At 39.7% G+C, this 12,625-nt stretch overlaps 1 protein-coding gene across 1 annotated transcript in view; it reads right to left on the bottom strand.

Moving 5' to 3' along the window:
* Positions 1 to 12,625, bottom strand: part of SHISA9 (shisa family member 9) — a 177,863-nt gene that overhangs the window by 17,262 nt on the left and 147,976 nt on the right. Inside the window, exon 3 of the mRNA XM_010138322.1 lies at positions 1,170 to 1,325. Within this exon, the coding sequence (XP_010136624.1) occupies positions 1,170 to 1,325 (156 nt within the window). The remainder of the gene's footprint in view (positions 1 to 1,169; positions 1,326 to 12,625) is intronic.

The raw sequence follows: 12,625 nt of genomic DNA, 5'->3' as shown, positions 1-12,625 counted from the left end.
GCTGAAAGGTTTGGATAACAATACAGCACTTCCGGGATTTTTTTGTTTTCTTGGTGAAAATCACTTGAATCTAATACTTGGCTAACGTCCTGTAAGACCGGTAGATCTGCAGGGAAGCAAAGAAAGAGAGGGGACAGGAATGATAGGGGAAAAGCACAGGAAGATGGTGCAATCCTCCTAGAAGAAAATGTCCCTGAAAGTTATGTTTAATTTAGTTCAAGACTCTGAGAGGCATTATACAACTTCTGGAGCTGAAGTGCACAGTCTTTCAAGGTTGATTTAACTGTATGGTTATAATCTAGCTGCTTTAAAAACTTGTACTCAGACACCAAGAAATATTTATGTTCTAATTTAATAATTTTAAAAAACAAGTACATTCGGTGGCTCTTGGGCAGAGGAGGAAAGTTTCTTTTGAATCTTTCTTCTCTCATATTATTATGCTTAAGTACCTTTTAGCTTTGATAATTGCCTTGACCTAAATTGACATCTGAAAAAGAAGCTTGATATCAGTGCATAAATCTGTGATAATCACCATATCATTACACAGTATCCCCTTTTGAAGAAGGAATTGTAAAACTACTCTGCATTCAAAATTCAGCAGAAAGCTATTAACCATTGTCTTTTATAAACAGATTCAAAAACACCGCTTGTAAGAAATGAAAATGGCAAGCAAAGCTAAACTATTTGTGATGGGACTTCGACGTACGTTTTCTTAGGTCTGCTATCCTGAAGTTCAGATAAAAGAATGTCAGTTTGCAGTTTTTTCTCTCATTTGTGCAGATAGGTGTGGAAAACACGCTGAAATGCACAGGCAGGCATCTGCAGGGCATAAAGAACTAAGGCTGAACGCTGTGCATACAACATAGGTGACACTTGCTGAAAGTGGTGGACAGTAGGTATGGTGTGATTTTGTATGCATATAGAAACATTGTATAAATTTTGCATAATTTTAAAATAATGTATAAATGCATGTAACTTTCTTAACACTAACTGTAGCACCTGTTAATTTTGAATACATTTCCAACTAACATGATATTCTATGTGAAATTCCATCGTGAAGTAGTCCAGATGAGCAAGACTTTGTTTTTAACTTTGAAGCAGCACGTCGGCTGACAACAGCAAATGCAGCATACTGGTCTAAAGAAGTCATGCTCACGCTTCTTACTTACCAACCGCCTTTAGAGAGGCGTACTTGTTAAGCTCTTTGCCTGGAGGCTGTTGCTCATACGGGTTTGTGATCTGTCCCAGACTGGGATATGAGTGTTGATGTGCCATCTGAGGAAGGAGGGGAGATGTTGGCATGATGTTATTCATCTGTGGTGCATCTGTATTAAAGAAAATGGACAAGCATTAAGAAAAAAAATCAGTCTTTAGGTTTTAACATCATTATCCAATACAGATTACACAGGATATGTCATGAGATTTAATGCAACAAAACACTATTTACTATGAAGAGGGAGTACAGCAAACTTGTACTTCAGGCAGTTAGTGGCATGATTAAAGGCTGATGAATGATTGTAGCAGTACATTCTAACTTTTCTATAAAAAAGATATTTGAACTAAAAAATAGGTTTTTGGAACAATTGAACACCGACACAAAGAGTGAATTTGCTGCAGCATTAGGGTACAAACCGAAACTTGAAGTTTATTCCAAGGTAGTTAAATAGCCAGGCTAATTTAAATGGGCTCAGGCAGGCTACTGCATTTATGCAGTTACACTCCTTTTAATACCAGAACCAGCCTGGTTATTTGCACAGCATTATGTTGTGTTCTGTAGGCATGCCCCACAGCGCAGAATGTGCAGTTTTGGCTTATGACTGTTGTTAGGTGATTTCTTTAAAATTCACACTTTGTCCTTGTGTTTTCTCCTTTCCCTGACAGTAGGTATCACAGTATCACATGACGATAACATTTTCTGTATCAGACATAGCTAAAAGCAGGAGCTAATTACTGCTTTTGTACAGTTTTATAACAGCACTCGCCCCATATCCATTCTGTAGTTTATTTGTTCCTTTTTTTAGTAGAGAATACAGCCTGGATACTTTTCTTTCTATGATATACCATAATTTATTAGGGTTTTTTAGTGTTTGATTCCAGCCTTTAAAAAGTTTGGTCAGAATTGTATGCTGCACTCAGTTTGCAAACCTGAATTTCAGCACATTTCAACACGGTCAGCCTATCTTGTCTGCTGAGTCTTCCTCCAGGCTAAGTATTTTGAGATATTTGGAGCTGATGGTCAACCCTAGAACCTTATCATGGCTTCTGAAATCACAGAAGTGCATTTTTCTCCTGCAGTGAAGCCATGGTGCTGAATTGGTGACAATACAGTAACTCCCACAGTATCAAGCACAGGCTTATGATCATGTAGGAGGAAAACCGGGCAGTTAGGGGAAAGAAGGCTTATCGTGATGGAGTAAGTGGACTGCACTCCAAGTGCACCCCAGGATCAGGCAGGAGCCAAATATCTCCACAGTTTCACAGGTATTTAAGGGGAATTGAGCCACTTGGCTTTCCACAGCTCATTAATGAAGCTGAGGGCAGGAGCCCTGAAGCCAGTTAACGGATTTATTGCTGGGAGAGAAAAGGAAAGCTAAGGTATTCAGACCGGGGCTACCCCTGCCTCTGCAGAGCAGTATAATCACATCTGCCTACCACATACACATATAAACAAGTTGTGCGGTCACCTCAGGGCAACTCAAGAAAAATTATAGAAGAGCTACCATCTAATAACAGTATGATTCTTCTTGCTGTTACTGGTTGTTAATAGGGAACAAACTGGTTGTGGATAATAGGTAGAGCTGAATGAAAAATTATTTTCCGGTAACAAAAGATTTTTCAGTAAATGGTTTTTTTTCTTTTATCAAATAAATGAAATCTGAAGGTCAGGTTTTTTTTTTTTTTCAAATATTGTATCAGATCAGGAGAATCATTTTGTTATGATTTCAAAATTTTATATATATATGAAGTTGGACTACTATTCAAAAGAAATATGTTATTTTGGATTGAAAATCAGAAACTTCTCTATTCCAGAATTAAAAAAAAATATTGGAACTCTTTATGAATCTTTTGATAGGTTTACCTTGAAAGGGTAAGTTTAAGTCAACCCTTTCACAGAAACAGTTGTGATTTTAACAAGTTGCTATTTTTTAATAAACAAAAGCTCTCAGTACGTTTCTGCTCAGCTGTAGTACTGGCATGTCTGACATAACTACGTGGAGCGACTCTCAGAGCAAGAAATCATGAAATCGTATTCCATTCCCAACTGTCTCTGGAGTACAGCTGAGGAAAGACTCTTGCTCTAATGGCTTGAACCATGAATAGCTGACCATTCTTTCTGAACCATCTGTATCTTCCAAAGGTCTCTCTCTCATGCTTGCATCTACAAGTATGCTTATGAGGAGGAGTGCTAGCACACACGTACTTCGGTAACAGGGCAGCTGTAAAAGTACCAGCGTGGGTGGTGACCTATAAGGAAAGTGGCAAACTTTTACCACTACATGCAATATTTTTTTTTCCTGAGTAGAGCTAAATCAGCACTTCATAGATTCTACTACTACGAAGTTCCCTTGTGGCAATTCTTGTTATCCAGTCTTGTCAAAACATCATGATTTCGCTGCGACGGAAGTATTGTGAGGACCAGTGTTTCTATGTTCACTGTCAAAGTGACTTGCAGCTGTGGAGACTTGCAAAACCAATGTAAATAAGGTGTAGTTAACCAGGACTGTTTTTCCAGGTGTGTTTCTTACTTCAACCTATCATTTTAACTCAGTCACCTCTTTAAGCGTAGTCAAGAAAGTACCCCAGAAGTGTACTGGAGAAAATGAATTAGGTGTCCTTGGTTTTTGTCCAGGTGTTCAGTGGCAGACTGTGTTGGTACTAGGTTGCTGGGTTACTAATATTGCTGGTGTTTGGCTCTTTGAGTGTTTATGAAGATGTAAAGAAGTATCTTTTCCATTTCCAGATGATATTTGACTTCTCTTTTGTCTTGCTAAAAACCCAGAATTGTCCTGAATTATGAATTTCAAGCAAATTAATGACAGTCATTCCTTCGCTGCCACACTGACTGCACAGTGCCCCTCACTCATACCCAGATGCTTACACAAGACTAAGTCATCACACAGAAGACGCAGTTCAAATTACTCATTCAGTTGGCCACGTGCACAAAGTAAATTAAGCAAAAGGCCAAACTCTGGCAAAGTTGAACTATAACGAATTGAACTATTTTGAACAACCAAATTGAACTATATTGAAGAACAATTCCGAGTTATAAAGAGACTCGCATTAGAATGGCCTCCTAGGCCTAAAAGGAAAATCTCAGTTCAGTATCTACATCTGTCTAAATCTGAATCGTTCTAAATTTTAGTCTGGCTGGCCATAACTGGTGAACGTTACATTTGTTTGCAAGCTTGCTAAACTGTGTACAATCTGATTCCTTGTCTTTGGGTTTCGAGAAAGAAGTGAGCAAACGGGACGGTTAGGTTGTTTTCTCCGTGCGTTGTTAATGTCATGCTGCTGGGTTAATTCCCATAGATTTGCCTGGTGGTTAGGCAATGGTCGTGGCTGAAGTAAGAAGGGTGGGAAGTTCTGCAGCAGGCCGGCGATGGGCAGTGTAAGGAACCACTGGGGGGAGCCCGGGCTCAGCCCGGAGCAGCCCATGGGCTTTCCAGCAGGACTTGCCTTGCCGACTCCGGGGCGATCCACATTTATTGCTGCAAAAGGGATTGGCCTCGGCGGGGCTGTTTTCTACTTGTAAATACGGGATTTTTTTTTTTTTTTTTGAGATTGGAAAAAACAGTACTCAAGTTTTGGGAAGCAAATAATAATCTATTGAATTGTTCAAAATATTTTGGGCTATGAGGGATTGGTTTCAATGGGAAAAAAGTTTAACCAGAAAAATCTCTGCCAGCTTTATTACTAATCTCTTGTGTTAAGTTAAATCCTTTATACTTATAAACGAGATATTCTGTGACTGGTGTTTGCAAATAGCTGACTTCAATGAATGGGGTCAACTTGAACCTGAACACTGGCTGTGCTGATACATGACTTCTGGCAGCCTGACACTGGTACGTTGTCAATGGTATTCCATATAGTCAGCTGCACTGTGGCACTGCCAATTTATGTGTTTATTTTTAAAACACAGAGAATATAAACATCACAAAGACTAAAGAAACTGTTTGTGTTGCAGCTTCTAGTATGAATAGTCAGACCTGATTAGCAATGGTGATACTGTAAAAAAGCTGCAATATGCACAACCTACCTTATTTTCTGCAGAAGCAAGGGAATACAATGCCAGGCTACTTCCTAACCTCACAAGGCTTTGGGGACTCATTCTCGATGTAATGTTTGCTCTGTCTTCCTTCTACCAGTGCAAAAGGAAGAGTTTGAAAAAGCGTGCTGGAGCTCAGCACACAAAACCTAGGTGTCTGCTGGGCAGAAAATGAGACGTACAGCAAAAAAGAAAAACAAAAATATGTCTTCAGAGGCTGAAGAATGCTTTTGACTGTTATCCCATTAAGAGGTCTAGGTATAGAAAAGCTTGTGGGAGGCAAATGGAGCAGAAAATAAGAAGTGAAGGGAAGCTGCACCATAACCAGTTTATAGCTAAAGAAAGTGGAGTTTACATCCCAGCCCCCAACAATGAGCCTTTGGAAAAGGCTAAGGCGTCAGCTCCTGGTCACAGTCCCAGTAGCTGATTATTGCATTATCTGTTTATTATCTTGACCTATATCTCAGCCTGTACAGTAGAAGCTTGTATCCAGATGTCATAGCTAACAATATACTGCATTTTTCAAGTAAAAATGCTTTTTCTTTTGGAGTGTTTCCACCTCTCCCTGATTATGAATTTTGGAGTTGCTTTAGTGTGCATCACAGTGACAACAATAATGTAATTTACAATAATGTAATGCTGTAGTTATGCTGCACTCTATCCAGGGTTTGTATCTAATTTATGCACTTAATTCAAGCGATGGCCTTCTCAGCAATTATGAAATACAAATAAGAATCCAGTGTGGAAACACCTGGCACACAATGGTCACAGGCGTGAATGTGGTAAGGCAAGGCAAAAGCTCCAAAATTTTGTTTGTCTGGTTAGCTTGGTTTCTGCTTTGTTTATAGGATATATTGTGCCCTTCACCTAGTTTGATTTTTGTCATCAAGAAGCTGACAGGGTTATGGGAATTACTCGGGGTTAGAGGAAGGGGTGCTAGTAGGCTGCTAGCAATAATAAGCTTGCTCACTCTGAGAACCAACAACCTGCCAGGAACATCCCCTAAGCTCAGCCACTATCCTCCCGCTCTTCAGCCCTGGGAGAGTGAAACCTGTTCTGTAGAGTGGCCTGGGGATTCATTCCTTTCTGTAGCAATGAAGTCAATTATATGGTGCTTGAAGACAGGGAAAATTAAAAAATCCATAGACACAGAATGGAATCTATTAATAAACGAGCAGTTACAGGCATAAGGGAAAGAACAAATGAGACAGGCGATGCAGTAACAAAACAGGAAAGGATAGAGGGTGGGGGAAGGGCGGGAAAGAAGAATGAGATTTTGCTATAAAAGCCACCTGCAGACACACATACAAAAGAAATGAGAACAAGACAGACAAAAGAAGACTGGGAAGTCAAGGGGAAAAAAGGGGAAAATTCAGAGCAAAATATAATAATAGCTGAGCGTTTTCAGATACTTGAGAAAAGATGTGCCCTGAACTAAAATTGAAAATAACTGCTATGAAAACAGGATAGATCTCAGTGATTAGAGGATACCCTCCCATCCATAACTGCACTGCCATCAACCTGCATATTTGTCTCTTTGTTCTTGTGTGTATTATACTTACAAGACTAGCTCATGCAGCATTGCAAATCCATACTCATGCTCCTGTAAGTCCCACCAACAGAAACTGCAGGTGCTGTTTCTGAAAAATCCCAGGTATGATGAAAGCTGTGAATTTTTAACAACTTGGCTATGCCTGCAAACTAATTCCTCCCAGATCAGTTCCTTCCTAGATAACGAGTCTGCTCTCCATGCGTGGGACTGAGTCTCCTGTTGGGGTGAAACTCAAATCCTTAGCCTCTTGTCTCGCTGTAGGTTGTCTCAGTGCAGTTGAACTGACCCGGCCTGAGGTTTTGTGTGTGTGCGTTTTCTTACACCTGTATAACTTGAGTTTTTACTCTTTGTAGATGTTTTATTGCCAATGTCATTGGGTTTTTATTTAAATTCTTTGTCCCTTCATTCAGATTTGCATTAAATGTTGCGTTTTTAAAGGATGATCTTACATCCAGAGCATCGTCGCATGCAGGAGCATACACGCATATGTTCTGCAACAGCTGGTACATCAAAATCAGGCTATGCACCCGTTAGGTAATGCACTGTTGTACACATACAGACATATATGTAATGTGTGTGGTCAATCCAGTATAGTAGGACCTCTCTGTTCAGTACTAGATGTGTGATAAGAGGGTGCATGAGCCCAAATGGCATTTATGTGCAATATTGTCTCTGAAGGTGTGTGTTTATCCCTTACGCTTCGGGTTTTGCCCAGAAACAGCAATCTTCTTAAACCCTTTGGTTTGCATTAACTGGTATAAATCTACGTAGTTCTCCACGTACTCTCAAAATGGTATTTCAGCTCTTGTTAAATTAATGGCACTCTGCAGCAACATTTTCCACAGTCCTAAACTGAAAAGTATTCCCATTATCAGATCTTAATTTCTCTGCCTTGCAATTTAATTGATTTTGTATTTTAGCAAGAACAGATGGTCACAATCCAGCTTCTGTACCACTCATTATTTCATATGCTTTTTTCCATTTTTCAAATATTTGTCTCTTTTCTGAAGCAAACAATTTCACTCCTTTTATTCTATCATCTGACAGTATTTCCAAGCTTTGATTGTTGCCGTTCTCAACACTTGTAGCCTTACAAGCTTACTGCTTACTGCAGCATCTGAGATGAGGTTCTACCCTCAGTAACATATGGAGTTGTTATTCTCTATATAATGGTATCATAAGTCATCTATGTAAGACTCTGTCCCTTATGATATGTAGACTTTTTCGTTTTCTCATCAGTGACGCACAAGTCATGCGAGTAGCCATATTTTCCCTAAATGTCATAGCTCTGAGACAATACTTATTTTTCATGGCAAGTTATGCTAGCCGGTTATCCGTTCTGTCTCTGTACTGTATCACAAAAACATTCTTGTAACACAGACAACCTACCCGTCTAATCACCATCACAAAAACGATCCGAGATGAGTGGGATGGCATTTCATCCAGCAAAAAAATGTTTCTGTTTAATGGAAGTGACAGTCTACAGTGTAAATCCCTGTCATCAAACATACTGTCTTGTGCCTTCCCCTGTCCTATCAAGCAATTGTAGGAGTTAGTCCCATGCTACATGCTATACTCTTGAATCTCCGCGGTGCCACTGAATGCAAGTGTCTCTCAGCATACTGTTATCTAGTGCTCTGTGTTTTCTATTCACTTCCTACACGATTAACCTCTTGGTCTGTTGCTGTCTTCCATGGTAGAGGTTGCACGGTCTTTCACATATGGATATCCTCAGTGGATTTCTGAGGAGAAGCTTTGTCTCCTAAAATAGAAAAACGCTGGATGCAGGAACATCTCCAGTTACGCTGTCGGATTCAAAAAGGTATTAAACTCCTTATGTCACAATGGTGGTGTGGGCTGTGCTGACAGCATGGAGCATAGGCAAGTGAAGTGTATCCCCTGCTGCAAGCATTTATGAATCAGTGCGGGTTGTAGTGCTGACTGACACCAAAATTCCTGTTGGTTCAAGTTGAAAATTGGCAAGAGATAGGATGACGTGGTAACTCTTTGCATCCAGTTTGAGACACTGGTGAACAAGGTTGTTGTGGATGCAGACTTTATGAGAAAGCATTACAATAGGGAGATTTGTGAGCTGATGATCAGAGACAATGTCACTCATTTGGACATGGGGAAAAAAAGGTCAAGAAGTCAGGTCATGAAATCCAAGGTCCTCTGTCCTTGGTGCATGTTTTAGCAGGAACTGCCTTTCTTCTGGCAGGAGAGGTTAACTGCAGAGACATATCAGTGAGCTGGGTAATCACAGTGCTGTTCTTGTTGCTCAGGCAATGCCCCATGTCTGTTTTTAAATGGCAAAATTCCCAAGTTTCCTTCCAGGGCAGAGGAATTCTGTGCTGCTGTCACATGAAGGCTACACAAACTCAAAAACAGATGGGATCTCCATTCTCAATACTTTTATCTGAAGTGCGGATGAGAACTTTTTTATCTACGTCCTTCAGGCACATACCTATGTGAAAATCAGAGGTTGTATTTCTTTGAATAATTACTTTAGTAGGAGGGTGGGGGAGTGAGACATGAAAGAAGGAAAATTAGTAGTAATGTGGCCAAAGAGGTGGCCAAACAGCCATCTGAGTCCAGGGAAGTGCACACAATGGTGCTGTAAAAGGGCCTTTTTCTCATTGAATGTGCTCCCACCACTTTATGTTTAAATCTGTGGGAATTATTTATATATATATATGAGAGTCTTATGCCTGTGAGCTCTTCTGAACTGTGTGACAGGTTACAAATGGGGACAACTGCATCTTTGTCTATCAGGTAGATTCAGGGCCTGATGACTGAAGCTTCCCACTGTCTTCTAGATGAAGTGTCCAATGCTGTGAGGTGCTGAATGCTCTGTGGTTGCAGTGATTTAGGAGATGGGGCCTTCATCATGTTTCAGCTTTGGGCTTCTCGTTTCTGGTTAGACTCCAAGTGTGTAGGAGTAGAGTTCTGTGAAATCAGTTGGCTGTTTAACTGCCATCCAAGGAGGATAGGAGTGGGATATCACTGGCCTTGTGACTAAACTGGCTGGAAGCCTCCCTTCTGCTTTTCATTTCCCTTGGGTTCTGTGCTATGCCATTGCACCCACATTCTTGTAATATTTTCTGGGCTCTTGTTTTGCAAAAGCACCACAGTCTGATGTTGGCTTTCCATGTAGACATTTATTATGTGACACTCTATCTCCTTTTATGAAGGTTATTTTTGTGTCCTCGAAGGTTTGCTTTTCCTTCATAATTACTCACAACCTGACAGACTTATAATCCTCTGATAGGATTTGTGACATAGTAATCTTCTCTAGAGCAACCCGTTGTGGCTTCACAATCAGGGGATTATACCCTTAAGAAGGCAATAAGCAGATGAACTCTTGAGATATCAAGACCTTGCTTTCATATCAATTTCCAGTGCTTGAGTTGTGGGAGGGCAGGGAGCAGTGCTGTGTTCTCACTCCCACCTACGCTTCTGGTTTTCTTCATCTTCTTTTGCCTCAAGTAGCAGAGTTGAGAAATTAATTAAACCCACCAGTTATACACACTTCGAGCACTGCAAATATCCTTAGCTATGCAAATTAAGATACGAAAAATTCAGCCAATTTGACTTGTACAACAGAAGTTTTTTTGCCCAGAAGAATGTTCTTTACACTTTCCCATAAGGTATCAGTTGCTCTACAAATCAAACACTTCTGTACCTTTTTACAGAAATGAAAAGTCTGCTAAGATGTACCAGCCAACTCAGATTCTTTGTTTTGCCTGGTTTATCTTTCAATTGAATTAAGTTTCTTCCAACAATTAATATAGTTTTACTTGATGGGAATGTGCCCGTCATTTTCTAAATGTTTATATGCCTTACTTGTTTATTGTTTTCTCTTACCATAATGATTATTGATGACCAATAAGTGTAAATTTTTATGCAGCTTGAATATATTAACAATTCCCTTCCTTCAGGCATTCCTCTAGTTTGTCCGTTAGCTGTCCCAATATACCAGTTGTTTAGAAGGAAAAGAGTAGAGTGTATAAAAATTATGGAAGCAAACACATTGCTTCATGTCTTTGTTATATACTGTTATGTCTAAGCAGTAACATATTGGTCCCCTGCCTATAGCTTGTGGGTAACAAATTGCCTGCAGGATTCTCACGTTGTTCATGGGCAAAGGCAATTGATGAGTTAAGATTTAAGGGAGGGAGAGAGTTAAAATTGGAAGGAAGTTGCTCAGCATTGTTCCCCTTCAGTCAGCAGAGGGTGACGACAATTTCATTAGTTAATCATCCAACTAATATGGGGGTTGAGAAATATTTTATTTAAATATGTATCTCACCTGAACATATCCCAGTGGCATATTCAGTCCTGATATATGTGACCCAGCAATGATTAAAAGCGTGCTTTTTTTATTTTCTGGCGTAATTTAGTTTATTCTTTTAGAGTCCCTCTAGAGATGAAAATGTATCAGTGTGCTACTGAGAAGCTGTAATATCCAGTTATGGATCTCTTCTTTCCTGATCCGCGTGTGCATGTCTTATTAATGTTGGTGCCATTTTTGTTTTGTTAGTCTGTGTTATGTAAATAAAAGCTCAGAGAAAGAACTCAGATGGTCGGTGAAGAATTAGAGTTCTGTTCTCGGAGAAATAGCCATGATTTGTTATCTTTTAGAACAGCAGAGAACAAAATTCACTGATTATGGAGTAGGATGCCTGTTATTTTGTTGTATAGAATCACAAGAAATAAAAATTACTGGTTTTTCAAAAGATTATCTCATTTATCCCTTACTCCTCTCAGGAAGGATTACCTATACTGTCAATAGATGTTAATTCATGTTTTTTAAAAGCCTTCAGTGAGGGGCTCCACAGCCTAACTGGTCTGGTTCTAATGCTGTTCTGCTGGTATCCTCACCGCTGGAGAACTTGTCCTATTATCTGTTTTACATTTCCTTTAAGGCAGTTTGAATCCACTAGTTCTCCTACTCTCCAGCGATGTGGAGAGCAGGTTATTACTATCCCTTGTGCTGCAGCACTTTATGTACTTTGAAGTCTCTGCACTACACAATAGGAATGCTTCCAGTCTTTTCGTGTAGAATGATGAGAGGTCTCAGAAATCCAGCCTTGCTGAGCACAGCTTCCCTGAGGTTTGTCATCCCATATCTTCTCATATGTCTCATTTTTTGCAGGATCTCTACTTATTTATACGCCCTTAGTGAATCTTCTCTTCTCTGCCATAGTGTTGTTGATCCATTTCTGTCTTTGGTCCTCTAAAGCCCAGAAATCCTTTTATGTCAGACTGCTCTTTATTGTCTCATTCCTATCCCATGGTCATTTAGATGATTATTCTTACACTTAGAACCTTGTGTCTCATTTGATAGAGATGCACCTTGTTTTTTCACACCATTGTCCCAGCTTTTTAGGATCTTGTGAATTTTAATTCTTCAAGACCTTCGAATCCACTTCTAGCTTGCTGTTGTCCACAAACTTAATAAATGTATGTACACTCTGTCCCATGATCCTCCTCATTACTGAAAATATTCCATAATATTTGAGAGGAATAAATCCCTGCAGAACTCTGTTCAGTATATCCTTCCATTTAAAAAAAAAATACGAATTACCGAGGACTATCCGCTGGTTTTAGACCATTTCCCACCTACCTTCTGGAAACAGCTTGTGAAATCTTATTTAAAATCAAGATTTATTACACCTACAACTTTACACCAACCAAAGGGCCTGTTACATTGTCATGGAAGGCAATTGGGTTTAGCTCCATTTGTTCTTGACAAATCTTTATTAGTTTTTAGCCATGACCATGTTTTGACTAGATGTCAGAAGTTT

The sequence above is a fragment of the Buceros rhinoceros genome, unplaced genomic scaffold (assembly GCF_000710305.1).
Source record: "Buceros rhinoceros silvestris isolate BGI_N320 unplaced genomic scaffold, ASM71030v1 scaffold1556, whole genome shotgun sequence".
Taxonomy (NCBI): Eukaryota; Metazoa; Chordata; class Aves; order Bucerotiformes; family Bucerotidae; genus Buceros; species Buceros rhinoceros.
This window is presented reverse-complemented; position numbering and strand designations above follow the sequence as displayed.